This window comes from Salvelinus sp. IW2-2015, linkage group LG17 (assembly GCF_002910315.2).
Source record: "Salvelinus sp. IW2-2015 linkage group LG17, ASM291031v2, whole genome shotgun sequence".
Taxonomy (NCBI): Eukaryota; Metazoa; Chordata; class Actinopteri; order Salmoniformes; family Salmonidae; genus Salvelinus; species Salvelinus sp. IW2-2015.
Genome location: NC_036857.1, coordinates 4,138,746 through 4,164,437, shown reverse-complemented (window position 1 = coordinate 4,164,437; position 25,692 = coordinate 4,138,746). Strand labels below are relative to the sequence as shown.

The following is a 25,692-nucleotide window of genomic DNA, read 5'->3' as shown; positions in this document are numbered from 1 at the left end:
CTAATATGACTAGGATTATCATCAACTAGCATGGTTTACTAAATGACTAGGATTATCATCAACTAGCATGGTTTACTAATATGACTAGGATTATCACAACTAGCATGGTTTACTAATATGACTAGGATTATATCAACTAGCATGGTTTCCTAATATGACTAGGATTATCATCAACTAGCATGGTTTACTAATATGACTAGGATATTATCAACTAGCATGGTTTCTAATATGACTAGGATTATCACCAACTAGCATGGTTTACTAATATGACTAGGATTATCATCAACTAGCATGGTTTACTAATATGACTAGGATTATATCAACTAGCATGGTTTACTAATATGACTAGGATTATAATCAACTAGCATGGTTTACTAATATGACTAGGATTATTATCAACTAGCATGGTTTACTAATTAGGACATAGGATTATTATCAACTAGCATGGTTTACTAATATGACTAGGATTATTATCAACTAGCATGGTTTATTAATATGACTAGGATTATTATCAACTAGCATGGTTTACTATTATGACTAGGATTATCATCACTGCATGGTTTACTAATATGACTAGGATTATTATCAACTAGCATGGTTTACTAATATGACTAGGATTATATCAACTAGCATGGTTTCCTAATATGACTAGGATTATATCAACTAGCATGGTTTACTAATATGACTAGGATTATTATCAACTAGCATGGTTTACTAATATGACTAGGATTATCAACACTAGCATGGTTTACTAATATGACTAGGATTATTCAACTAGCATGGTTTACTAATATGACTGGATTATTATCAACCAGCATGGTTCCTAATATGACTAGGATTATTATCAACTAGCATGGTTTCTAATATGACTAGGATTATTATCAACTAGCATGGTTTACTAATATGACTAGGATTATTATCAACTAGCATGGTTTACTAATATGACTAGGATTATCATCAACTAGCATGGTTTACTAATATGACTAGGATTATATCAACTAGCATGGTTTACTAATATGACTAGGATTATCATCAACTAGCATGGTTTACTAATATGACTAGGATTATTATCAACTAGCATGGTTTACTAATATGACTAGGAATTATCAACAACTAGCATGGTTTCCTAATATGACTAGGATTATCATCAACTAGTATGGTTTACTAATATGACTAAGGAATTAATGCTTGGCCCTTTGGCTGCTGGACAATAAAATAACATTGACTTGAAAACCAATAGAACATGTTGGTTTCAATAAGTGTTTATAAAATAATCCCAACATTTCTGTAGACATATTTTAGCCTAAACTACATTGAAACAAGGTAACACATGCTTTTAAAAAATGACATAAAACATCAAGGTTTTAAACAATTARGTTGATGGTTAAATAGTTTCAACATGACGACTGCCTCCGCTCAGATTTAAGGTAGGTGATGTGCAGTGCACATCAGTGGACAGGCACTGTCCTTGACTCTCCGGTCTTGTGACAGAGTCACGCTAAAGGCTGAAGCCTTGATTCTGTCGACATACTTGAGGCACAGTTCATTCATACTACTATGGCTGACCCTGTAAAACACCTATCCGGTGTACTGTATGTGACAATAAAACGTATATATTTGTCAAACATAACTGGTGTTTCAAAACATAACCTATATTCAAGTAATTAAAAGTCTCATTAAAGTTTGGCTACATTTTCTGGCACCTCCCTCATGTCAGCATGGGTTTGGACATGAGGGTGTAGCAGATATGCATATCACCTACAATTTGACCTGTAGGCTTTTTTATTTATGTACATGAAAAATTAATTTCAATATTATTCCAATGTTGGCCTCTGGTCAGGGTAAAAAAGTTAGATATTGTGATTTGTGGGTGATAATTATATATATTTTTTTACTATTCGGACAACTTAAATCTATATTCTTCTTGTCCGACTACTTGTCTTGTCCTGGACAAGAGGACAATAGTTAATGTCAAGCCCTGGATTGGTATGGAGGTTTGTTTATATTTTAACAACTAAAAGATGAACAATGAATGTATATAGTTCAACTTGTCACTTACCTATCCTGGGTCAGTATGACATAATTTGAGTGTTAGGTACCTGGGCCTGGTTGTCCTGGGAATCCCACATCCATCCTCATCTGTCCGGGCGCGCCGATTGGTCCGTTCACTCTGACCTCCTGACCTCTGTTCTGCCCCATGGCCACGTTGATGGCTCCTTCACCTGGACGAAACAAAAACAAACATTAACAACAATCAGGGTCTAAGTACTTTTCTGGATACATATTATAAAATAAACCATAACTTTTGGGCCTGATCATAGCAGCAGCAATGACTATCTGCGTACTGTACATACCTTCTATCTGTACAGAGAGGATGCCCAGGTCTCGGAGCTGCTGCTGGTTGTTCTGGGCCAGCAGCCTGAGGCGCTCCGCTGCTTCCCGGGGAATGTTAAAGGTGACACGCACACTGTTCCAWGGCTCCACATGCTGGGGCTGGAGTCTATCAGAATCTGGGGAGGGATAAGACAGAGAATGAGAGGTACAATATCACATTTCATTTTCAGCTTAGAAATAATACAGAGGTCTGAAATGATGGCTTTCAAACATTGAATGTTTCCTGAAAGTAGTTTGACAAAGTAGGAAAGTGTTTAACCAGTTAGAAAGGTGCACCACCCATTACTAACCTAGTTCAAGCATACTAGGCATCCTGTTAAGGATGTTGTCAAGTTTCTCTTGTAAGTCCTCGTCATCCATATTTCCTCGAAAGGCAACAAAGATAGTGAAATCCCCCTCTCCGCCTCGCTCTCGAACTCCATCCTGCCGGTGCGAGATGTCATTGCCACGGTGACTGCCGGCATCTTCTCCGACTCCTGAGTCCCGGTCAGAATCTGATTCAGGGTCCCCATCTGGGACTGCTGTCCACTGGGGAAGCTCCAATGGGAGGTGTTGATGTGCCATCTTCCCCTCTCAGTAGGACTGGCGTGGGGAAGACTGGAATCGTTTATGCTATGGAACCAAAAGAGGACTTTATCTTCCATGATATACCCAATTGAGACAAATATTGTAAGTTATGTGAAAATGTATGCCATGTAATTAAATCTACTTTCAATAGAAAGGCCATAAGGAAGTGTCAATGTACAGTTCCAGTCAAGTTTGGACACACCTGCTCATTCAAGGGTTTCTCTTTATTTTTGTACTATTTTCTAATTTGTAGAGTAATAGTGAAGACATCAATACTATGAAATCAAACATATGGAATCATGTGGTAACCAAAAAAAGTGTTAATCAAATAAATATATATTTGAGATTCTTCAAAATAGCCACCCTTTGCCTTGACAGCTTTGCACACGCTTGGAATTCTCTCAACCAGCAACACCTGGAATGGTTTTCAAACAGTCTTGAAGGAGTTCCCACATATGCTGAGAACTTGTTGGCTGCTTTTCCTTCACTCTGCGGTCCGACTCATCCCAAAACATCTCAATTGGGTTCAGGTAGGGGAATTGTRGAGGCCAAGTCATCTGATGTAGCACTCCATCACTCTCCTTCTTGGTAAAATAGCCCTTACACAGCCTGGAGGTGTGTTGTGTCAATGTCCTGTTGAAAAATAAATGATAGTGGGACTAAGCCCAAACCYGATGAGATGGTGTATCATAGCAGAATCATGTGGTAGCAATGCTGGCTAAATCTGCCTTGAATTCTACATTTTAAAAATCACTGATAGTGTCACCAGCAAAGCACCCCCACACCATCACACTTCCTCCATGCTTCACGGTGGGAACCGCACATTCGTAGATCATCCGTTCACCTACTCTGCGTCTCACAAAGACAGTGGTTGGAACCAAAAATCTCCAATTTGGTCCGATCAGACCAAAGGACAGATTTCCACCGGTCTAATGCCCATTGCTCGTGTTTCCTGGCCCAAGCAAGTCTCTTCTTATTATTGGTGTCCTTTGGTAGTGGTTTCTTTAGAGCAATTTGACCATGAAGGCCTGGTTCACACAGTCTCCTCTGAACAGTTGATGTTGAGATGTGTCTGTTTCTTGAACTCTGTGAAGCAATTTTTTTTCCCCTGCAATTTCTGAGGCTGGTAACTCTAATGAACTTCAATTGAAGTTCTTGACATTWTCCGGATTGACTGACCTTCATGTCTTAAAGTAATGATGGACTGTCGTTTCTCTTTGCTTATTTGAGCTGTTCTTGCCATAATATGAACTTGGTCTATCTTCTGTATACCACCCCTACCTTGTCACAACACAACCGATTGGCTCAAATGCATTAAGGAGGAAAGAAATACCACAAATTATCTTTTAACAAGGCACACCTGTTAATTGAAATGCATTCCAGGTGACTACCTCATGAAGCTGGTTGAGAGAATGCCAAGAGTGTGCAAAGCTGTCATCAAGGCAAATGGTGGCTACTTTGAAGAATCTCAAATATAAAATATATTTTGATTTGTTTAACACTTTTTTGGTTACTACATGAGTCCATGTGTTATTTCATAGTTTTGATGTCTTCACTATTATTCTACAATGTAGAAAATAGTACAAATAAAGAAAAACCTTTRAATGAKTAGGCATGTCTAAACTTTTGACTGGTACTGTACATCAAAGATATAGTCTTGACTTGTTACAGATTTGATGAGAGCAAGAAGAGAGATAGGCTCACTAAAACTATACAACAAGTGGCGTAACACATACATTTAAACAGCATGACCTTGCAAACACAAGCAAGGAAGTGTCAAGATATTTCTTGACCACAATAATGGATAACAAATTACTGACCTTGATTCTATTTGCTATGAAGGCAACAAATATATGTACAGTATAGTTGGAACTGTATATAAATCCTAAACAAGTTACCTATGTTGCTGGGTTGTGACTACATAGTACCCTAACCCAAGATGTAGTCTTAAGGAGCATACCGTTACTCCTTAAAAGGTCCAAGGTCCTTATGTATTTTTCAGAGGTAGACTGGCTTTGGCAGCAAAAAACTCCACCTAAACGTGAATCGATTCTCACATTGCAATATGGTTCTAGAAACATAAAGCTCTTTACTTCATATCACATCAAAATAATTTCACAAATGCAAAATATACACTTACTATATTCAGTGGAGGCTGCTGAGGAGAGGACAGATCATAATAATGGCTGGAACAGAGTAAATGGAATGGCATCATAGAAACCACGTGTTTGATACCATTCCACCAACTCTGTTCCAGCCATTACCATGAGCCCGTCCTCCCCAATTAAGGCGCCACCAACCTCCTGTGTTGCATGTACACTGTTTTCAACAGATTTATCACAGTTGCAGCCGACAGTATTTTTCAGTGACAATACGTTTCTCGAGGCCTTCTTCAGTTACACACAGGTGTTTGGATCATGCTAAATAGCAGTTCGCGAACAATCCCCCCCAACGAGTTTGATGAGCAGAGTAAACACAGGCTGTAACATGGAGATATGGCCGTGTGGGAACACTAATAGCCCTATAAAGTTGTGTATCAATTTAAACTGTTTATTTYTTTTCTCTCTCGCTGATATGAAAGATAAGGTTCTTGTGCTTCCAAAAACATACTGCAAGCGATGAGTGGTAATGTTAAATCCAAGCGTAGGGACTCGATGTCGATTAAGGCAGCCCCCTGCACCTCTCTGATTCAGATRGGTTGGGTTAAATGCGGAAGWCACATTTCAGTTGAAAACGTTCAGTTGGACAACTGACTAGGTATCCCCCTTAATGTAAAGAAACCGAGAGTCATGATCAAGGGCTAGTAGTACCCATGAGAATACCCCTGGTAACATTGTTGTTCAATGGAGCTAAGATAGCTGCCGATGTTGTCAAAAGTTTCGGGAGTTGTTAATTTACWGTATATCAAACAGTCTTTTTGGTTATAATTAGCTAGCTACAAAGATGTTTATCACAATCATTAACATGACATGTAGCTTTAAGCTATCCTAACGTTACCTAACTTGAGTAAACGAACACCAATCCAATGGCTAAAGTAAAACACCAATAATAACTATCTAGCGATATAATTCAAAATWACAAGCCAAGTTTTAGCAATAAATAATAAGAAGACCCCTACTACAAAATATGTAAAGCCACAGCACTATCTGGCAAAAGAGATTCAATAATTTCCTCGATTGGCTAAGGCGGTAATCAGAACGATTGATTGCAAGGCCTTCGCTAGCAGGTCATTGACGAAGAAGACCTGGCTTGTCAAGCCTGCATAGTGCCGCGCTAGCAAGCAAAAAAAAACTTGTAGTTGTCGAAAATGAACGTTAGAGATCACCGAAAAGCCAATTGATTACAACGTTTACATCACGACACACAGCTGAGCAAAAAAAAAATATGAAGGCCTAAACAGCTAGCTCTGGCTAGCAAGATCCAGTAGTTAGCTTTTAGCATTAGCTAGCTACACTTCTAACAGCTATTCACTATTCAACGGTTAGATGGCTAGCTTGACAATGCGTATTAAGTTATTTCATCATTTTCGTCCCGGTTACTGCTACCTATCTAGCTAGCTACAACTGCTAGCCAAATGTTAACAGGAAATATAACAATGCAATATACTTACCAGATAAATCCATTAGGGAGAAAGTCCAACGATGTAATATCTGATAGCTAACAAAACATGAACCGGGGAACAGTGGCAACCAACACCGCAACAGGAGAGGATTTCCAATCGGAATCCGACGAGATTTTTTCTTTCGGTTTTCTCTGTATTCTCAAAAAGAGGTACTCGCATACCTACGTCGTAATTCTTTGTGAATACATTCTGCGTTTAAAACGTAGCGTACGACCCACGGACTGTCGATGCTGTTTTTTGACTGGACCATTATCTTACTAAAATACGCTATTTGCGGTGGTGTTTGCGTAGCTGGAGTTGGTACCATCAAGAGAGGAAAAGGCGAAACTAGAGAGTTTACTCCGCTCAAAATCTGTCCATGAAAATAATAACCACAAAGTGAGGTATTTTTGTATGGAGGTCAATCAGTGTCGAACCAAATTTATTTTTTATTTTTTTCATACGTGAGGCCATAAAGAGCCCCTCTAGTAATTTAATAGGATATGTCATAAATCCCTCAAAGTTCAGCATGGACTGAAAATGGCAGCGATATTGGTCAGGGAGAAATCCAAATCAGTCTAATTGTAATTTATGGCAGTAGAGGCATAATCCTGATTAAATACAAGTAAGGCATGTGATATTACAGAAATTGTGTATCAGAATTTTTGTCAATCGAAAATATTGTCATATAATCATAAATACAGTTTATAGGGGGCTTATACCAACWGTATGTATACATATCCCTTAAACTATACGTAAACAGACAATACATTTCAAAATGGTTGTTTACTTGGAAAGCTGTGAGTTCTATTATATGACGCAATATTAGTACTTGCTGCACTTACAACTTGTCTAAATCCTATCATCAACAGATTTCAGCCAGTGTATGGCTGTGGATTGACTACAATGTTTGAATGGAATGTTGGTATATTTGAATGTTGCCAGTTAATTAGAAAAATATATGGAATAATTCCTCTAAAACTCTCTGGCTAGCTAGCTAATAAACATACAGTGCAGATACATTCTTCAAATTCTATATTTTACTCTGATCTTATCACAGCACTGCAAACCATGGTTGACCRAAATGGATTACCTTTATCCCATCATAAAAAGGTTCATGTCTATTCTAGTATTGTAATTCATATTTTTATGAGTAAAGCTTATTTGATCAAATAKAAGTTCCATAATGGTTATGTTCTTACCAATGCAATGATATAAGTGCATTTCAGCAATATATATGTTTTTGGAGTTGTCCTAGTAGTTCATGCGCGTATCTGCCCTCTCATTGGCTAGAATGGCCCCACCTGATCTTGCCTTCTCCCGCTTGCCTTCCATCAATCAATCAAATGTTTTTATAAAGCCCYTTTTACATCAGCCGATGTCACAAAGTGCTATACAGAAACCCAGCCTAAAAGCCCAAACAGCAACAACGCAGATGTAGATGTAGAGTACATGTCCATCTTTGAGGATATGCATTTCCATTGTTAGAAGCGGTCAATTGACTTACTTGTCAATATAATAGATAATCTTCAGTACAATTTATTCTAATGACAGTTAACTCGATTGGCTGAAAGGGGTTTAAATAAGTAAAAATCACAACCAATAAGTGAAATGCTAGGCTGAGGTCGATGGAGGAGAAACTTTTACCAAAGACAATTTAAATACTCTGTGATTTTACTATTTATTATGGATTTATTATAGGGACACTACTTGGCCTTATTTTGCTTACACACTAATAATCTTGTCAARCAACAAATACAGTAGATGTAAGCAAGTGTTTACATCGACGGGGCTGCAGGCAGTGGAGAGGGCCATGAGCTTCAAGTTCCTCGGTGTCCACATCACTGAGGACCTATCATGGTCCTCTCACACCAGCAGTCATAAACAGCTTCTATCCCCTTGCCATAAGACTGTTAATTGGCTAACAGCTCCCCCTCACATCTACACTGCTGCTAAAATGATTATTGATTAGCTAGATTTATTACTACCACTACGCTAGTGTTCATTGATTGATTGCCATTACAATTAGTATACATCTACAGTATTTCTCCTGCTACTGGTCACTATTACTCCTGTTTATATGTACATATTATCATTAATACATTACCATAAGWATTTATATATTCCTGATACCAGTCACTTTTAAGCCATGTTGACATGTATATCCATCTATCACACCTACACTGACACATGCACACTCACACTATAAGACCCACACACTTACATAAACACCCACCACTTATGTTGCTGCCATACTGTTTATTATTATCATTATTAATCCTGCTACCAGTCACTTTCTTCTAATCCCTCCATACATGTACAGTACCAGTCAAAGGTTGGACACCACCTACTCATTCCAGGGTTTTTCTTTATTTTTACTATTTTCTACATAGTAGAATAATAGTGAAGACATCAAAACTATGAAATAACACATATGGAATCATGTAGTAACACACAAAAAGTGTTAAACAAATCAAAATATATTTGAGATTTGAGATTCTTCAAAGTAACCACCATTTGCCTTGATGACAGCCCTGCACACTCTTGGCATTCTCTCAACCAGCTTCATGAGGTAACCTGGAATGCATTTCAATTAACAGGTGTGCCTTGTTAAAAGTACATTTGTGAAACTTCTTTCCTTCTAATGCGTTTGAGCCAATCAGTTGTGTTGTGTCAAGGTAGGGGTGTATACAGAAGATTGCCCTATTTGGTAAAAGACCAAGTCCATATTATGGCAAGAACAGCTCAAATAAGCAAAGAGAAACGACAGTCCATCATTACTTTAAGACATGAAGGTCAGTCAATACGGAAAATTCAGAACTTTGAAAGTTCTTCAAGTGCAGTTGCAAAAACCATCAAGTGCTATGATGAAACTGCTCTCATGAGGACAGCCACAGGAATGGAAGACCCAGAGTTACCTCTGCTGCAGAGGATACGTTTTTTAGAGTTACCAGCCTCAGAAATTGCAGCCCAAATAAATGCTTCACAGAGTTCAAGAAACAGACACATCTCAACATCAACTGTTCAGAGGAGACTGTGTGAATCAGGCCTTCATGTTTGAATTGCTGCAAAGAAACCACTACTAAAGGACACAAATAAGAAGAAGAGACTTGCTTGGGCCTAGAAAACACAAGCAATGGACATTAGACTGGTGCAAATCTGTCCTTTGGTCTGGTGTCCAAATTGGAGATTTTTGGTTCCAATCCCGTGTCTTTGTGAGACGCAGTGTGGGTGAACGGATGATCTCTGCATGTGTGGTTCCCACCGTAAAGTATGGAGGAGGATGTGTGATGGTGCTTTGCTGGTGACACTGTCTGTGATTTATTTAGAATTCAAGGCACACTTAACCAGCATGGCTACCACAGGATTCTGCAGCAAAACGCCATCCAATCTGGTTTGSGCTTAGTGGGACTATCATTTGTTTTTCAACAGGACAATGACCCAACACACCTCCAGGCTGTGTAAGGGCTATTTTACCAAGAAGGAGAGTGATGGAGTGCTGCATCAGATGTCCTGGCCTCCACAATCCCCCGACCTCAACCAAATTGAGATGGTTTGGGATGAGTCGGACCGCAGAGTGAAGGAAAAGCAGCCAACAAGGTCTCAGCATATGTGGGAACTCCTTCAAGACTGTTGGAAAAGCATTCCAGGTGAAGCTGGTTGAGAGAATGCCAAGARTGTGCAAACCTGTCATCAAGGCAAAGGGTGGCTATTTGAAGAATCTCAAATATATATTTATTTGTTTAACACTTTTTTGGTGAGTACATTCCATGTGTTACTTCATAGTTGATGTCTTCACTATTATTCTACAATGTAGAAAATAGTAAAAAATAAAATAAAAACCTTTGAATGAGTAGGTGTTCTAAAACTTTTGACCCGTCATGTATACTGAACAAAAATATAAACGCAGCATGTAAAGTGTTGGTCCCATGTTTCATGAGCTGAAATAAAAGATCACAGAAATGTTCCATATGCAAAAAAATCTGTGTGTTGACATCCCTGTTAGTGAGCGTTTCTCCTTTGCCAAGATAATCCATCCACCTGACAGATGTGGCATATCAAGAAGCGGATTAAACAGCATGATCGTTACACAGGTACACCTTGTGCTGGAGACAATAAAATGCCACTAAAATGGCCAGGTTTGTCACACAACAATGCTACAGATGTCTCAAGATTTGAAGGAGCATGAAATTGGCATGAAATTGTCCACCAGAGCTGTTGCCAGAGATTTGAATGTTCATTTCTCTACCATAAGCCGCCTCCATCGTTTCAGAGAATTTGGCAGCACATTCAACCGGCCTCACAACGGCAAACCACGTGTAACCACGCCAGCTCAAGACCTCCACAYCCGGATTCTTTATCTGCAGGATCGTCTGAGACCTGCCACCCGGACAGCTGAGGAAACTGAGGAATATTTATGTCTGTAATGAAGCCTTTTTGTGTGGAAAAACTCATTCTGATTGGCTGGGCCTGGCTCCCAAGTTGGCGGCCCTATTCCCTCCCAGGCACACCCATAGCTGCGCCCCTGCCCAGTCATGTGAAATCCATAGATTAGGGCTTAATACATTTATTTCAATTGAATGATTTCCTTATATGAACTGTAACTCAGTAAAATCATTKAAATTGTTGCATGTTGCATTTATATTTTTGTTCGGTATAGCTTCCTATCTTATTTTGTGTTTTTTGTTTTCTTATTACTTATACTTTTTTTTATATTGAATTCTACACTTTTGTGTAGGGCTTGCAAGTTAAGCATTTCACTGTACTTGTGCACGTGACAAATAAATCCTGAACTTAAAAGATTTTCACTGGGTTCCTAGCTTATGACTAGTTTTAAATAATTTGCACCACATGTTTAAAACGTGATATTGACACAGCCATTTGATTACCTTTATAGTTTATATTTTGATAATAATACATTTAATGACAGTTCAGTATGTCTAAAAATATAATTCATTTCAAAAACATAGTAACATCCTTATATACACATATCTGTGTAAACATATTTATTCCATAACTGGGCCCTCCTATACAGTGTTTCTTCCAGTGTGAATTCTTACTTTTCAATACAAAGTACATAATGCGTAGCGTATACAAACAACCTTGTTACTGTGCAAACAAGTGGACGTTAAAATTTAAGACAAAGGAGAAGGAAASGCAAATAGCATCACATAAAACAGAGCCCATGTATAGGCCAGTCATTGCTCAACAAATGAGAAAATAAAAGATGCATTTATTTAATGCTTCATAATGGCATCAATGATTACTTATGTAACCAAGCAGTGTTTTATCATGGTTATTGGCATTTTGAAGTTAGATTGAAAACAGCCACATCTATTGAGGTATTAGCACAATGGTCAGTTAGGCTATGGATAAGAATTGGCCTGTGGTAGCATTTTGGAATACAAAGGGAGAGTCTTTTCATACGTGCTATAATAAATAGCCCATTGACACAGCAATATGGGCACAAAGACYAACATCTACTGTTTCACTAAAATACAATAATCATTCAATATATTAAAAAGTAAATCAGATAGCGCAAGTGTTGTCTCAACCGAAAACATCTGTGCAAATGACAAMGTATAAGCAAAATATGCTAATATAAATAGACAAAAACCATTGTACGAGCAATTGTTCATAACCTGGTCACTCTGACCATTCATTCTAAAAATATCCTTTCTGAAAAATGTTTGCAATAAGCTWTCAAACTACTCCCTTTCCAGTCATTACCCCAGATCACCTTAAATAATAATACAACATTATTTAAACCCAGTAGTACTAGCAATAAATAACATTCAATATTGAAGTGAGGACGGACGACATTCACGTGAAGAGTAGTGTGCGGTGTCCACTCTCTTTTTGAGATAAGAATATGATCTCTATTCTTTACAAAATGGCATCTAGTAACCTAGTGATTGTTCATAACAGGTTAGATATCTACAAGCTACTACACCTTTAGACTCAAGCCACAAGAATCCGATTAAGGACAGTCMCTGACTCAGTCACTGACTCACTGCCCATACAAATGCACACACAGTAAACAGGTGGTCTAAGCATAAATCAAGGTGTGTCAATATGTGACTAGCCAACTCCTGAGTGTTCACAAGGGAAGATAATGGAACTGAGCAGATCAAACCCATATGATTTTATATGCAGTGGCATTCACCGGCATTTTGAATGAGTGGAAGTATAACGACAGGCAGGGGAGGGGATGCTCAGCTAAGTTAAATGGGCCACTGAGGAGAATCTAGACGTAAGCATGCCATCTGTGTGTGTTATGTGTGCAAAGGAATGCGTGCGTATGTAGGAATGTGTGTGTGTGTGTGTGTGTGTGTGTGTGTGGTGGAAGGAGCCATTTCAGTTTCCGTCCTCTCAGTGTGTGTGAGCATAGCCATATCCCAGTGGATTTACAGTGAAATGTGCCTGGCAAAAGACAACCGAAAACACACAGCATGCTACACCCCGTGTGAGTAGTAGGGTATAACCCATTTCAGAGACTCATTACACATTTCTCCAGAACAACCAAAGACTGCTCCACGCCCCTCCATTTCCTGCACCTCTACTCCTCTTCTTAATATCCCTTAGTATCCCTCCTTCATACCTGTCCATAATAATCCCGTTTTTATCAGTCCCTTTGGGAATATCAGCCCTTTGGTGGAATATCAGCCCTTTCGAGCATCATTTTCCTCCAAAATACTGGCATCATATATAGACATTTGTCCTTCATACTCCTCAAAACCCTCTGTTTCCCTTTTGTATCCCTCACCCCTACACCCCCTCCTGTCACTCACCCAACCCTGGCGTAAAGAAAGGCTAGGGCATGTTCATGGACATGGTGAGGGCTGAGGCGTCTGCACTACGCGGGTCCTTCACCCCAATGATGAGGTCATTGGTCCTCCTGGTGCCCTCCACCAATGAGAGGACGTCTACCCTCTGCACCTGGTGACCTTTGAACTGCAGCACCTCCACATCCTCCTCCAGGAACTCAGCTGAAAGAGGGAAAGAAGTGAGGGAAGGAATAAAGATGAAAAACAAGTTTAGTGTTTAGACATACAGTACATGAATGTGATTATTTGTGGATGAAACAGAGACAAAGTTAGAAACTATTTCTGAAGGCCATACTCACAGTCCACCAAGAGAGTGTCGGGTTGCAACTGTGGGTGGAGTCTACCATATGCCAARCTGTCACTCAGGTTTTTACGAGAGGACAAGACGTTCATCAACACCTGGGTGATGCCACTGAGGGCCCGGTCCCCGTTGGAGGATCCCAGGGCCACGTACGTGCCACACAAACCCAGGCGAGGCCTCACTGCCGTGGGCACCAGGAAGGACAGGGGCCTCTTACCAGGCTGGATGACATTATGCTGCAGACAGAGACAGCAGAGAGAGGGTTATTCATATGCCCAATAACTGGTGGTTTAGATCAGGGTTTCCCAAACTCGGTCCTGGCCTGGGAGCACRTTTTGTTTTTTGCCCTAGCACTACACAGCTGATTCAAATAACCAACCCATCATGAGGGGGGCAGGACCGAGCTTGGGAAACCCTGGTTTTGATTGATTAAATCCAAGTCAAAGATAAAACCAGTCCATTATATGACAGGCAGTGGTACCGGGTTCGGAGGCTGAGAGGTCTGGGTCTTGTTGGACCATGAGAAGTCCAGGATCTGGCTGTTCAACAGGATCCCAGACGGTGTCACTATCCTACTGCCAAACGGACGGTTCAGGGAGCTAAAGGGAGATTGCAGAGATAACACCAACYGTCTTACAATCATCAAATATGTATAGTCAACAACTGCAATAACATTTACAGTAATAGATCAAACATATTACACAGTCCTCTTTTTCTGAACAAAGCACCCAGCATCTGAATACAATCATGACTATTTGGCCGATATTGGACCGCATCCTAACCTGAGTTACACATAAGCAACTTGACTCAAACCCAATGGTGGAAAAAGTACCCAAATCTCATACTTGAGTAAAAGTAAAGATACCTTAATAGAAAATGACTCAAGTAAAARTGAGTCACACAGTAAAATACTACTTGAGTAAAAGTCTAAAAGTATCTGGTTTTAAATGTATTTAAGTATTACAAGTAMATGTAATCACTAAAATATAYTTAAGTATCAAAAGTAAAAGTATAAATCATCTCWAATTCTTYATATTAAGCAARCCAGACGGCACGGTTTTCTTGTTTTTTTAATTTACGGAAAGCTAGGGGCACACTTTAACACTCAGACATCATTTACMAACTAAGCATTTGTGTTAAGTGAGTCTGCCAGATCAGGGGCAGTAGGGATGACCAGGGATGTCATTAGACATGTCCTGCTAAGCATTCAAAATGTAACGAGTACTTTTGGAAGTCAGGGAAAATGCATGGAGTAAAAAGTACATTATTTTCTTTAGGAATGTAGTGGAGTAAAAGTTGTCAAAAATATAAATAGTAAAGTAAAGTACAGATACCAAAAAAAACTACTTAAGTGGTACTTTAATSTATTTTACTTAAGTACTTTACTCCATTGCACAAACCTTCAAAGTCCAGGATTATTAACTCAATAGGAGATTGGAACAAACATTTTTGATTAATAATGTCTCTGAGGTTAAAGGGATACTTTGGKATTTTGGCAATGATGCCATTTATCTGCTTCCCCAGAGTCAGATGAACTCATGGATACCATTTTTATGTATCTGTGTCTAGTATGAAGGAAGTTAGAGGTAGTTTCGAGAGCCAACGCTAACTAGCATTGGCACAATGACTGGAAGTCTATGGTATCTGCTAGCATGTTTCTTTTCTGTACCTCATGACGGAGACAATGAAGTCGTCAGGCCCCATAACCATGACCTGACTGGCCACGGCGCCCTCCTCCAGGGCGTACGAGGGCATGTAGTGACCCGGGGGAAACGCCTGGGAATCATTGATCATCTGGCGGAGCAGCACTGCCTGGGACTTACTGAAGGACCACAGGTAGCACAACAGGGGGGGCGGTCAAGGAATCAACAAGTTAGCCAGCTTTATGATGGTTCAAAACATCACACGGGTCTGATGTTCACGCTTCACRGTGATTCATGTCTCAATCATCTTCTTATTTTGTTTGATCAAAGTGTCTGATGATGTAATGTGTTGATCAAGAAGAACCTACCTGAGCATCTGTGTGACCATGTCTGAGATGGAAGAGTCATACATGGGGTCTCCCAGCCCACTGGCCAGGGCCACAGCAATCTTCAGAGACTGGACAGAGACATTAGTAAGTKAAAATTACAGAAGTATCCGTGCTTTACAGATACAGTACAGTCGTGGCCAAAAGTTTTGAGAATRACACAAATATTCATTTCCACAAAGTTTGCTGCTTCAGTGTCTTTAGATATTTTTGTCAGATGTTACTATGGAATACTGAAGTATAATTACAAGCATTTCATAAGTGTCAAAGGCTTTTATTGACAATTACATGAAGTTGATGCAAAGAGTCAATATTTGCAGTGTTGACCCTTCTCTTTCAAGACCTCTGCAATCCGCCCTGGCATGCTGTCAATTAACTTCAGGGCCACATCCTRACTGATGGCAGYCCATTCTTGCATAATCAATACTTGGAGTTTGTCAGAATTKGTGGGTTTTTGTTTGTCCACCCGTCTCTTGAGGATTGACCACAAGTTCTTAATGTGATTAAGGTCTGGGGAGTTTCCTGGCCATGKACCCAAAATATCAATGTTTTGTTCCCGAGCCACTTAGTTATCACTTTTGCCTTATTGCAAGGTGCTCCATCATGCTAAAAAAGGCATTGTTCGTCACCAAACTGTTCCTGGATGGTTGGGAGAAGTTGCTCTCTGAGGATGTGTTGGTACCATTCTTTATTCATGGCTGTGTTCTTAGGCAAAATTGTGAGTGAGCCCACTCCCTTGGCTGAGAAGCAACCCCATACATGAATGGTCTCAGGATGCTTTACTGTTGGCATGACACAGGACTGATGGTAGTGCTCACCTTGTCTTCTCCGGACAAGCTTTTTTCCAATCCCCAAACAATCGGAAAGGGGATTCATCAGAGAAAATGACTTTACCCCAGTCCTCAGCAGTCCAATCCCTGTACCCTTTGCAGAATATTAGTCTGTCCCTGATGTTTTTCCTGGAGAGAAGTGTCTTCTTTGCTGCCCTTCTTGACATTAGGCCATCCTCCAAAAGTCTTCGACTCACTGTGTGTGCAGATGCACTCACACCTGCCTGCTGCCATTCCTGAGCAAGCTCTGTACTGGTGGTGCCCCGATGCCGCAGCTGAATCAACTTTAGGAGACGGTCCTGGCGCTTGCTGGACTTTCTTGGGCGCCCTGAAGCCTTCTTCACAACAATTGAACCGCTCTCCTTGAAGTTCTTGATGATCCGATAAATGGTTGATTTAGATGCAATGTTACTGGCGGCAATATCCTTGCCTGTGAAGCCCTTTTTATGCAAAGCAATGATGACGGCACGTGTTTCCTTGCAGGTAACCATATTTGACAGAGGAAGAACAATGATTCCAAGCACCACCCTCCTTTGAATGCTTCCAGTGTGTTATTCGAAACTCAATCAGAATGACAGTGATCTCCAGCCTTGTCCTCGTCAACACTCACACCTGTGTTACTGAGAGAATCACTGACATGATGTCAGCTGGTCCTTTTGTGGCAGGGCTGAAATGCRGTGGAAATGTTTTTKGGGGATTCAGTTCATATGCATGGCAAATAGGGACTTTGCAATTAATTGCAATTCATCTGATCACTCTTCATAACATTCTGGAGTATATGCAAATTGCCATCATAYAAACTGAGGCAGCAGACTTTGTGAAAATTAATATTTGTCATTCTCAAAACTTTTKGCCACGACTGTACATGCTGTAGACACCACAGTATACAGGGTTAACATTTACTATGGGATGCATGTAGTAATCATCAACCATTACTGATTAACTCAATGATCAGGTTGACACCCAAGTATTTTCATAAGTCATGTAAATGAAAKAGGGCGCAGTACCTCAGCAATCCAGTGGTAGGTGCTGTTGCGCGGGACCTGGCTGGTGATGTTGTAGCCTTCCAGAATGTTCAGAGCTGTGATCAGAGCTGCTCCTGCACTGGGGGCTGGGGCTGCCATCACATGGTGCCCTACACAACATCAACAACAGAGAAATGGATGCATTTAGCCGCAAGGTTGCAGGTTCAAATATCACATCTGGCAAGAATTGGGAGCGAGGATGCATCATCACAATATAATCGTGAAAAGATATTTGTTCAAAGGGAACCCTATATTTACCCTGATAGAAACTCTCGGCTGGCTGCTGTAGGATGGTGGTGTAGTTCCCAAAGTCCTCCTCAGAGAGAACTCCTCCTCTGGCTTGCACCTGTTAGAAAATACATGATTAAAAACCTCATYATAAACTGGGTGGTTCAAGCCTTGAATGATGATTGTCTGACAGCCGTGGTATATCAGACCGTATACCAAGGGTATGACAAAACATTTATTTTTACTGCTCTCATTTATTTGTACTGCTCTAATTACGTTGATAATCACCTTATAATAGCAATAAGGCACATCAGGGGGTTGTGGTATATGGCCAAAATACCATGGCTAAGGGCTGTTTTCACGTACTCCGCGTTGCATCGTGCTTAAGTASAGCCCTTAGACGTGGTATATTGGTCATATACCACACCCCCTTGGGCCTTATCGCTTAAATACATGAAACACATGATAATACCTTTCCATTCTGGCAAGTGTTGTGCTGATGGAATAAAGTTGACTAGATCCCTATAAATAAGGAATAACCAAGTGACGTCACGAGAAGCAGTATCTTTTGGAGCAGGATGAAGTTACCCCTATACACTGATCCAAGGACAGTGTTACGCTTTCCCCTCCTAATGGTTAAGGTTAGGATTTAGAGAAGGTAAGCTGATCCTAGAGATGTCCCTAAGTGCTACGTCTACCCAGAGCATATCTTTTAAAGTGGAGCCAATACAGTATTTATGAGTGCTTATACAATGCCAGAGGCTGACGGCCGGGAGACAGATGAGCTGCTTACTGCAGTTGCCATTTCCTGGGTCAGGTTTCCACTGTAGAACTCTGCAATCCCATTGGCTGCCAAAGCGTCCAAGATGGCGGCCAGGTCGGGTCGTCGGGAGAACAGGCCGGAGAGGGGAGGCTGACCATTGGGGAGAAACAGGGCACGGAAAGCCTCCGACACATTCTTGTCCTTTACCTTGGCCAGGGCCTCAGCTAGAGAGAAGGGGGGGATACAGAGTAGGATGAAGTTGCCCCTAGACACTGATCTAAGGAGCACCGATGCATAATATGTTTAGCATAATATCAATTCCTCATGTTTACCCAGGTCATGTGTAACATTGAAACCACTTCTGGCCACATCTGCTGCCATGGTGACTACATCCTTCCAAGGCATTCTGGGAAAAAATTMAAAAATATCCGTTTGGATTGTGTTATCATTACATTTTATGTCCTAAATCTGTAATCAAATATGGTTTAACAGACATTTGTATCCAAAGCCACTTACAGAGGTAGGATCTTAATTTGAGCCATTTTGCTACAGCAGAAAAATGATTCTGCAGCAACAAGAAATATGAATTATTATGTGAATGATAATTAAATGGACATTTTTGTAGCGGGTGATTCATTTTTCGCTAGGACAAATCAACTCTGAAATTTCAAAGTGGAAATTACAAACTTTAGAAGTGTTTTTAAGACTCAAATAGACTGTAAGTTTGCATTTCCTGCGGTGCAAAAAAATGATCAGCAAAAAAAGAGTGATCAAATTAAGATCCAACATCTGTGCATAGCTATATTTAGTGCATGTAGACAACATTGTAATCAAACCCACAGCTTTGTTCAACGCTGCACCCCACTCCTCCAACTGAGCCACGATAATGACCATGTATCACTGGAGTAATTATAGCTCCACTGTACAGGAGATGGACTAATAGTCCCCTTGTACAAGGCTGATACAGAGAATAACACTCTACTCCTGATAAACCCATTCAAAGGCTTGGGACTGTCTGTGTGCGCTAAACTGGAGCAAGCAGACCTCCAGAACCTATTAAACCTTGTGGAATTTAACTGGGGCTAGTGAGCTTCAATGCTCTAAGACAAAGAGACTTCATCRGTGATAAAAAGCCATGGAGACTTCACTTTACCTTCCGTAAAGCTGGTGGGCCTGGTGCATCCCACTGAGCATGCCCGGAACTCCAACCATCAGGCCAGGCTGGAACAGAGATAGTGAACATTTCCCGTGACTACAAATACCAGAACTCCAGGCCGACACAACACTTGACATTTAGCTGTAGACTAAGGCCGTGTTCGAGAGCATCATAAAGATTGCAGGCGACTGCCGACTGACTGATCTACAAATCACCTTGCATCATAAGTAACGACTCAATATTTTTTTGTAGAACAGACATGTCAGTCACAATATACCCATGATACATTACGGTTTTGATGCTCTCAAGCTCGGCCTGAGGTTATGATGAGGCTCTTACCTTGAGCTCCAGGTTGGTCTGTAACATGTCCTCCAGGATGGCAGAGGGCGCTGTCTCACTGAAGTCTATGACCCTGCTCTCGTTCCTACGGATGTCATGCACTAGCATCACGCCTCCACTGCAAATAACAAAGACCAGTGTTGTTCAACAGCAATAAGCACATCCTCTTCTTGCAGATCTAAGGGACATAACTCACACTTTGATTTGGATCCACCTAATCCTATTGACTATCTATTGCTGGTGATGATCTGCTGGTGTGACATGTGAAGACTCACCCGCCGATGCCGGAGGTGTGTGGGTGTATGATGCCCAGACAGAGAGCAGCAGCGATGGCAGCATCCACACTGGAGCCTTGCTTCTCCAGGGCCTCGAAGCCCAGAGATGTACACTGGGCCACGTCAGTCACCACTGCCCCCTGGTTAAAGATCTGACACACAGGGAAGAGGAGAGGGAATTTACTTAGATTGGGGGAGGGAATGAGGGTGGAGAGAGGAAGGGAGAGGATGGAGAGACAGAGAGATGGGTAGAGGGTAAAGAGAGGAAGATGGGCGGAAGGCAGACACACACACACCTGTGGGTCTCCGAAGTAGATCTGCATGATGAGAGCAATAGTGACTCCTGTGGCAAAGGTGAGGCAGGCTGTGATGATGACAGTGAGGCCATCTCTCTGGCAGGCACAGCCCTCCGCTAAGGGGTCTCTGGTGGTCTCTCGCAGGGGTGTGATGTCATGGCTGGCCAGGTCAGAGGCGGAGGACGGGAGACGCTGCAGACGGGCTGACTTCAGAAACAGGTCTGGGTCTGGAACATTGAGGTCAGAGGTCAATGCAATTCAGGAAGCGTTTAATGGGCATGAAGGGCAATAGGCAGGCAGCAGTTGCCAGAATAAGTACAACCAGACCCATTATTTATATCTAAATACTGTATATGGCTCTGAGTACAACAACATATTGAACATCATACATGACTGTCTGGCAGACAAGGGAGRTAAAGGAGATGTCACTGCTATGACAGTGTTATGTAGACCTTATGACTGATGTTTTGGTTAACCACCTTATTGTCTGCTATGTCTCCACCGGTCTCTTACCCGTGTCTTGCTCGCTAAGGAAGTTGTCGTCATCTTTGCGTGATTTGAGAGTGTTTTCCCCGGAAACCACGTCATCCTCGGGTAACCGGGGGAAGCTGGTGATGCTCATGTAGTCCACCGGTGAGTAGGCACTTCCCAGGGTCGTCTCCTGGCTYGGGTCTTTCTCTGCCATGGTGCCGCTGGAGTACCCGGCCACGGCATCGTTGGCAGGGTTATACATGGCGGTGGTCCAGTTAACAAAACTAATGAATAGAGGAGTCAGCGCAACCTGAGCTCTTCTCTCTTGTTGACTTACAGCATCCACTGATGATGTTGTTCAGCAGACTTCAGGGTGAATTGTCTTCAGTKTTGCCTTTTGACTTCACACGAGATAGCCATGTAGCCTCAGCCTGGTGTGTTAAAATGTTGCAATTAGTTATGCTATTGGTCTGCAATAATACACKTGTTATTGCTCCGTTGTAACAATGTTGCACTTGATCCGTAACATTGTTGTCTGGCTCCCTCTAGGTCTAGGAGGTGATGCGGCAATTATTCATAGCCTATCCGATTCCATTCGCAAGACCTGTGGAAAGATCAAACGCATCTAATATCATTCATAGTTGAAAATAAAGCCAACACCACATGCATAACTTAATASATTGAGTATTAAAACAGTAGGCCAAATACATAGCCCTCTATGAATATTAGGCTACCAATAGTCTATGCTTCCACCGTGAAAGTGGTCGTGAAACATCAGCTATATGCGGCAAATATCTACCTAGGCCTAGAACCACAAAACCCGCGTAATGTGGTTATTAGATCAAATGTGTCAGAATTGATCGCGTCAGCTGCTCCCTGGGAGGGTTGTTGTWATCCCCTTGTTGATTTTCCAGCCTACGCTTCGAGATGCAACCTACATAGGCTACAGCCTACACTGCTGGCTTCCAGAAATTGACGCATCGCTAAGGTTACCCCCCTTTGCGACGGAATATTCTTTGCAGTAAAACAAAATTGTGAAATTCTTACCATTTGAGACAGACAACTGTATTCAAGCATCAACCAATTCAGATAGGACGTTCTTGTAGAATTTATAATGGAAGGAAGGCAGAACATTAGGGCTTTCCTGTAGCCATGTCCAGATAGAGAGCAGGGGCGTATTCATTACGCAGTCAATATAAAAACGTTATACAAACGTTATGTTGCAAAACGTTTCCTAAACGTTTTATTAAACGGAAGCGAACGAAACGGGGCGGGAACTACCTGAACTCGTCCAATAGAAACTCTCGTTTTGTTGCAAAACGTTGCAACTGTTTGGACTAATCATTACACCTAATATGTGATATCAGAGAGGAAGAAGCAAGAGGAGTTTACTTCGCCTAAAATCTGTTCACGAAAATAAGACTATGGAGTGAGGCATTTTTGTGTGGAGRTCACTAGTTAGGTTTCCATCCAATCAAATAAATTGTGATTTGAATTGGCGACACATTTTCGAGCACGTGATCAGAGGCGCAACTTGCGTTTAAGAAGTGGGGGGCATCATTTATTATTATTTTTTTTTTTTTTAATTATCCAGCAGGATAAACACTCTAAACAGCCTACCCCACTGCTCTGAGGCATCCGCATTGGTCCTGAAGCACACCGTTGCCTCGTTTTGTATCACATTCCAATGATAAAACTGGGGGGGACAGAAATGCAATTTCAGAACTGTCCCTAGAGAAAGTTGCGCCCCTGTTTTACATGATGATTATTATATCAATATTTCAGCCTAATGGCATTTCCACCATCATTTCTCACATAATTMATTTTACCAAAGATCTCCCGCATGTCGAACGAACAAATTATCTGTCTGCATTTATAAAATTGTACGGTAACTTCCTGTTTCGTTCACAGCTGTCATTTTTTTTTTTAATAGGCTACAGTATATATTTTCTTACTCACATAAAAACTGGATGGAAACGTGGTTATTGAGTGTCGAATCTGGTCAACAAAAATGAAATTGCTAATTTGATACGAGAGGCTTATTTGATCGAATAGAAGTTTTGTGATGGTTAGGTTGTTACAAATGTACCGATATAGCCTAAATTGATGCACATGGCATTTTGGCAACTTCGAAAAATACTACTTTATATCAGAGTTGTGCCTATCGTTACCACGCTTATCTGCCCTCTCATTGGCTAGAATGGTCCCACCTGATCTCGCCTTCTCCTTCCTGCCTTCCATCTTTGAGGACATGTATTTCCATTGTTAAATATGAGCGGTCACTCAGTTATCTTGTCAATATAATAGATGATCTTCGGTGATATGTAMGATCAGTGACATAACTAAAGCGAATGGTCACATGGTCACCACTGAAGGTAAGCCTACAGGTCACACAATGAGATGTGGTAGCCTACAGTTGTTGATCCTAAAATACAATATGGTCTCACCTTGAGATGGCAGGACTCACCTGCAATCAAACTGTTGGAATCTTACAGTCGGTGAACAAACACAGATCTCGTTGAAAACGTAACATGTAGGTATATTTACATATAGCCTACAACACCCCATAAAAAACATAAATAGGTATCTGGTTTAGCATTTACCTGAGACTGTGCTTCTGGAAGGGGAAGTGGTGTTGTCTCTTTACTGAAGTTGCAGAACTAGTTTCAGTAGGTTAGGGCGTGCTGTAGCAGATTACTGAAAGGATTGGAAACCTGAGGTTGGACAGACCGCCTCTCTCTCTCTCTGTTTATAGGCTACACCACCCTGCAGCTCAAGGAAATAGAATTAGGGCCACTTTCCACTACACTATATGACACAAACTAGGTCCAGGAGAGATACTTGTGTAAAGACACGGATCTAYATTCAAATATCTCTTTAAGAGACATCAACACCACATACCCTCCTCTGAGTGGTACAGTGTAAAGACAAAGGCTCTTGAAAAAATTACCTTAATACCAGTAGTAAGCATTTTTGCTCTCTTTAACAAATTGAAAATGAAAGGCTTTTAAAATATCCACACATTTGTGAATCATAGCATTAATCAAGTGTGCAACACTATGTGCAATATGGTTTAGATGAGAAGCTCTTGTATAATTTAAATTGCTATCCTTATTTTGTTAGTCTATGTACTATGGTATTTACGGTATGCTTGTGGGTCTGTGTGTCTATGTGCGAGTGTTTGTGMGTGTGTATGTGAGTGTGTATGTGTATTTTAACCCTGCTAGGTCGTACAATGTGTCAGCTGCTCAAAAACCCATACTTATTTTTCCCCCACAAGATTTAAAACTGGGACGTTTTTGGAGAGGCTGTTGTTTCTGTGTGTTTCTGTCTTCCCCATTTGTCTTTCCCAGCCATGTGACCATGTCACCCTTCCCCCCAGTCCTCACCCCCACCCAAGCTACCCTGTCCCCCCTTCCCCCCAGTCCTCACCCCAACCCCCACCCAATCTACCCTGTCCCCCCTTCCCCCCAGTCCTCACCCCAACCCCCACCCAATCTACCCTGTCCCCCCTTCCCCCCAGTCCTCACCCCAACCCAGCTACCCTGCCCCCCCTTCCCCCCAGTCCTAACCCCAACCCCCAGCCAAGCTACCCTGCTCCCCCCCCTTCCTTTCCCTCCAGTTCTCACCCCAACCAACCAGTCCTTCAGGTGTAAATGACGAGACGAGATTCAGGTTGTCAACCTGAGTGTTTATTGTTGTTGTTGTTGTTGTTGTTGTGTGGTACCTGCGTTTTTCTGAATGGATGTTGTATTAACCCATCCGTTGGTGGTTGCATAGGTCTTCACTGTCTATGGACTTGACTGTCTATGGACTTGACTGTCTATGGTCTTCACTGTCTATGGACTTGACTGTCTATGGACTTGACTGTCCACTCAGGGATGGAACAATTCAGTACATCACAAAAACCATGCAGAAATAGTGAAAGGCACGATCACCATAGATATCAGATACACCAATCTTTTTTATATGTCTATAAATAGTTGTTTTGACGGGGGAGGGGTGTACTCATTGAGATGGTACACGGGAGAACCCCAAAGTATCTTTAAGCTGCCATCATTTTTAGGGCGCAAAGCAGAACAAAAATAATCCACACACAATCAACCCCCTTTCTTTTAAAACATTAACATACTAGGTGAACAACTGTTCTAAGAACTAAACGGGAAAAAATACAAGCATATCTTTTTTTGTTGATACATTTCATTTCAGATTTTTTTTCAATCTATCTGCTTACTCCATCCTCTGTCACACCCCCTCTTTCTTCCTCCCTCCCTCCCCCACAACTCTCACGTCACACTAGACACACGTGCACCTGGTGGCCCCGCCCTCTCTCTGTGATTGGCGGGTTGCCACCCTAAACTCACACCTTTCATTAGTCCCACACTACATACTCAGAAAACAACAACTTGGAGATAACATGGACGTCAAGGTGAGAGGGTGATGGAAAGAAGGAAAATAACAACAAGAAAAAGAGAAAAACAGTCTCGCAGTGAGGACCAACAAGGCCTTGTTAGAGGTGGTGAGTTCCACACACACATACACACACACACACACACACACACACACACACACCTATGGTCTCTCATGTAT

The 25,692-nt window shown here is 41.3% G+C and overlaps 2 protein-coding genes across 9 annotated transcripts in view; both read right to left on the bottom strand.

The window, feature by feature from the left end:
- ncoa6 (nuclear receptor coactivator 6) overlaps positions 1-6,763 on the bottom strand; it is a 26,452-nt gene extending 19,689 nt beyond the window's left edge. For 4 of the 6 annotated variants that reach the window (XM_024005033.3, XM_024005035.3, XM_024005038.3 and 1 more), the window contains exons 1-4: positions 6,572-6,762; positions 2,685-3,006; positions 2,355-2,510; positions 2,100-2,222 (exon numbers count right to left, since the gene is read on the bottom strand). In XM_024005033.3, the coding sequence (XP_023860801.1) occupies positions 2,100-2,222; positions 2,355-2,510; positions 2,685-2,958 (553 nt within the window). In that variant the 5' untranslated portion in view covers positions 2,959-3,006; positions 6,572-6,762. Of the gene's footprint in view, positions 1-2,099; positions 2,223-2,354; positions 2,511-2,684; positions 3,007-4,921; positions 5,033-6,571 lie in introns of all 6 variants that reach the window. The other 2 variants (XM_070447813.1, XM_024005036.2) reach the window with 2 other exon arrangements.
- A 4,790-nt stretch (positions 6,764-11,553) lies between these two features.
- Positions 11,554-24,474, bottom strand: LOC111976700 (glutathione hydrolase 7). 3 transcript variants are annotated; one of them, XM_024005731.2, is made up of 15 exons: positions 23,706-24,474; positions 21,145-21,706; positions 20,632-20,858; positions 20,336-20,487; positions 20,061-20,178; positions 19,719-19,786; positions 18,898-18,971; positions 18,596-18,789; positions 17,833-17,920; positions 17,557-17,684; positions 15,702-15,790; positions 15,360-15,512; positions 14,172-14,289; positions 13,689-13,926; positions 11,554-13,551 (listed from the first exon to the last, which is right to left on the bottom strand). In XM_024005731.2, exons 2-15 carry the CDS (start codon positions 21,362-21,364, stop codon positions 13,376-13,378), a joined length of 2,043 nt encoding a protein of 680 aa, XP_023861499.1. In that variant the 5' UTR covers positions 21,365-21,706; positions 23,706-24,474; the 3' UTR covers positions 11,554-13,375. The 3 variants fall into 3 exon arrangements, with proteins under 3 accessions (XP_023861499.1, XP_023861498.1, XP_023861500.1); XM_024005730.2 differs by lacking the exon at positions 23,706-24,474 and adding an exon at positions 22,150-22,691; XM_024005732.2 differs by lacking the exon at positions 23,706-24,474 and adding an exon at positions 21,902-22,097.
- Positions 24,475-25,692: the final 1,218 nt, after the last annotated feature.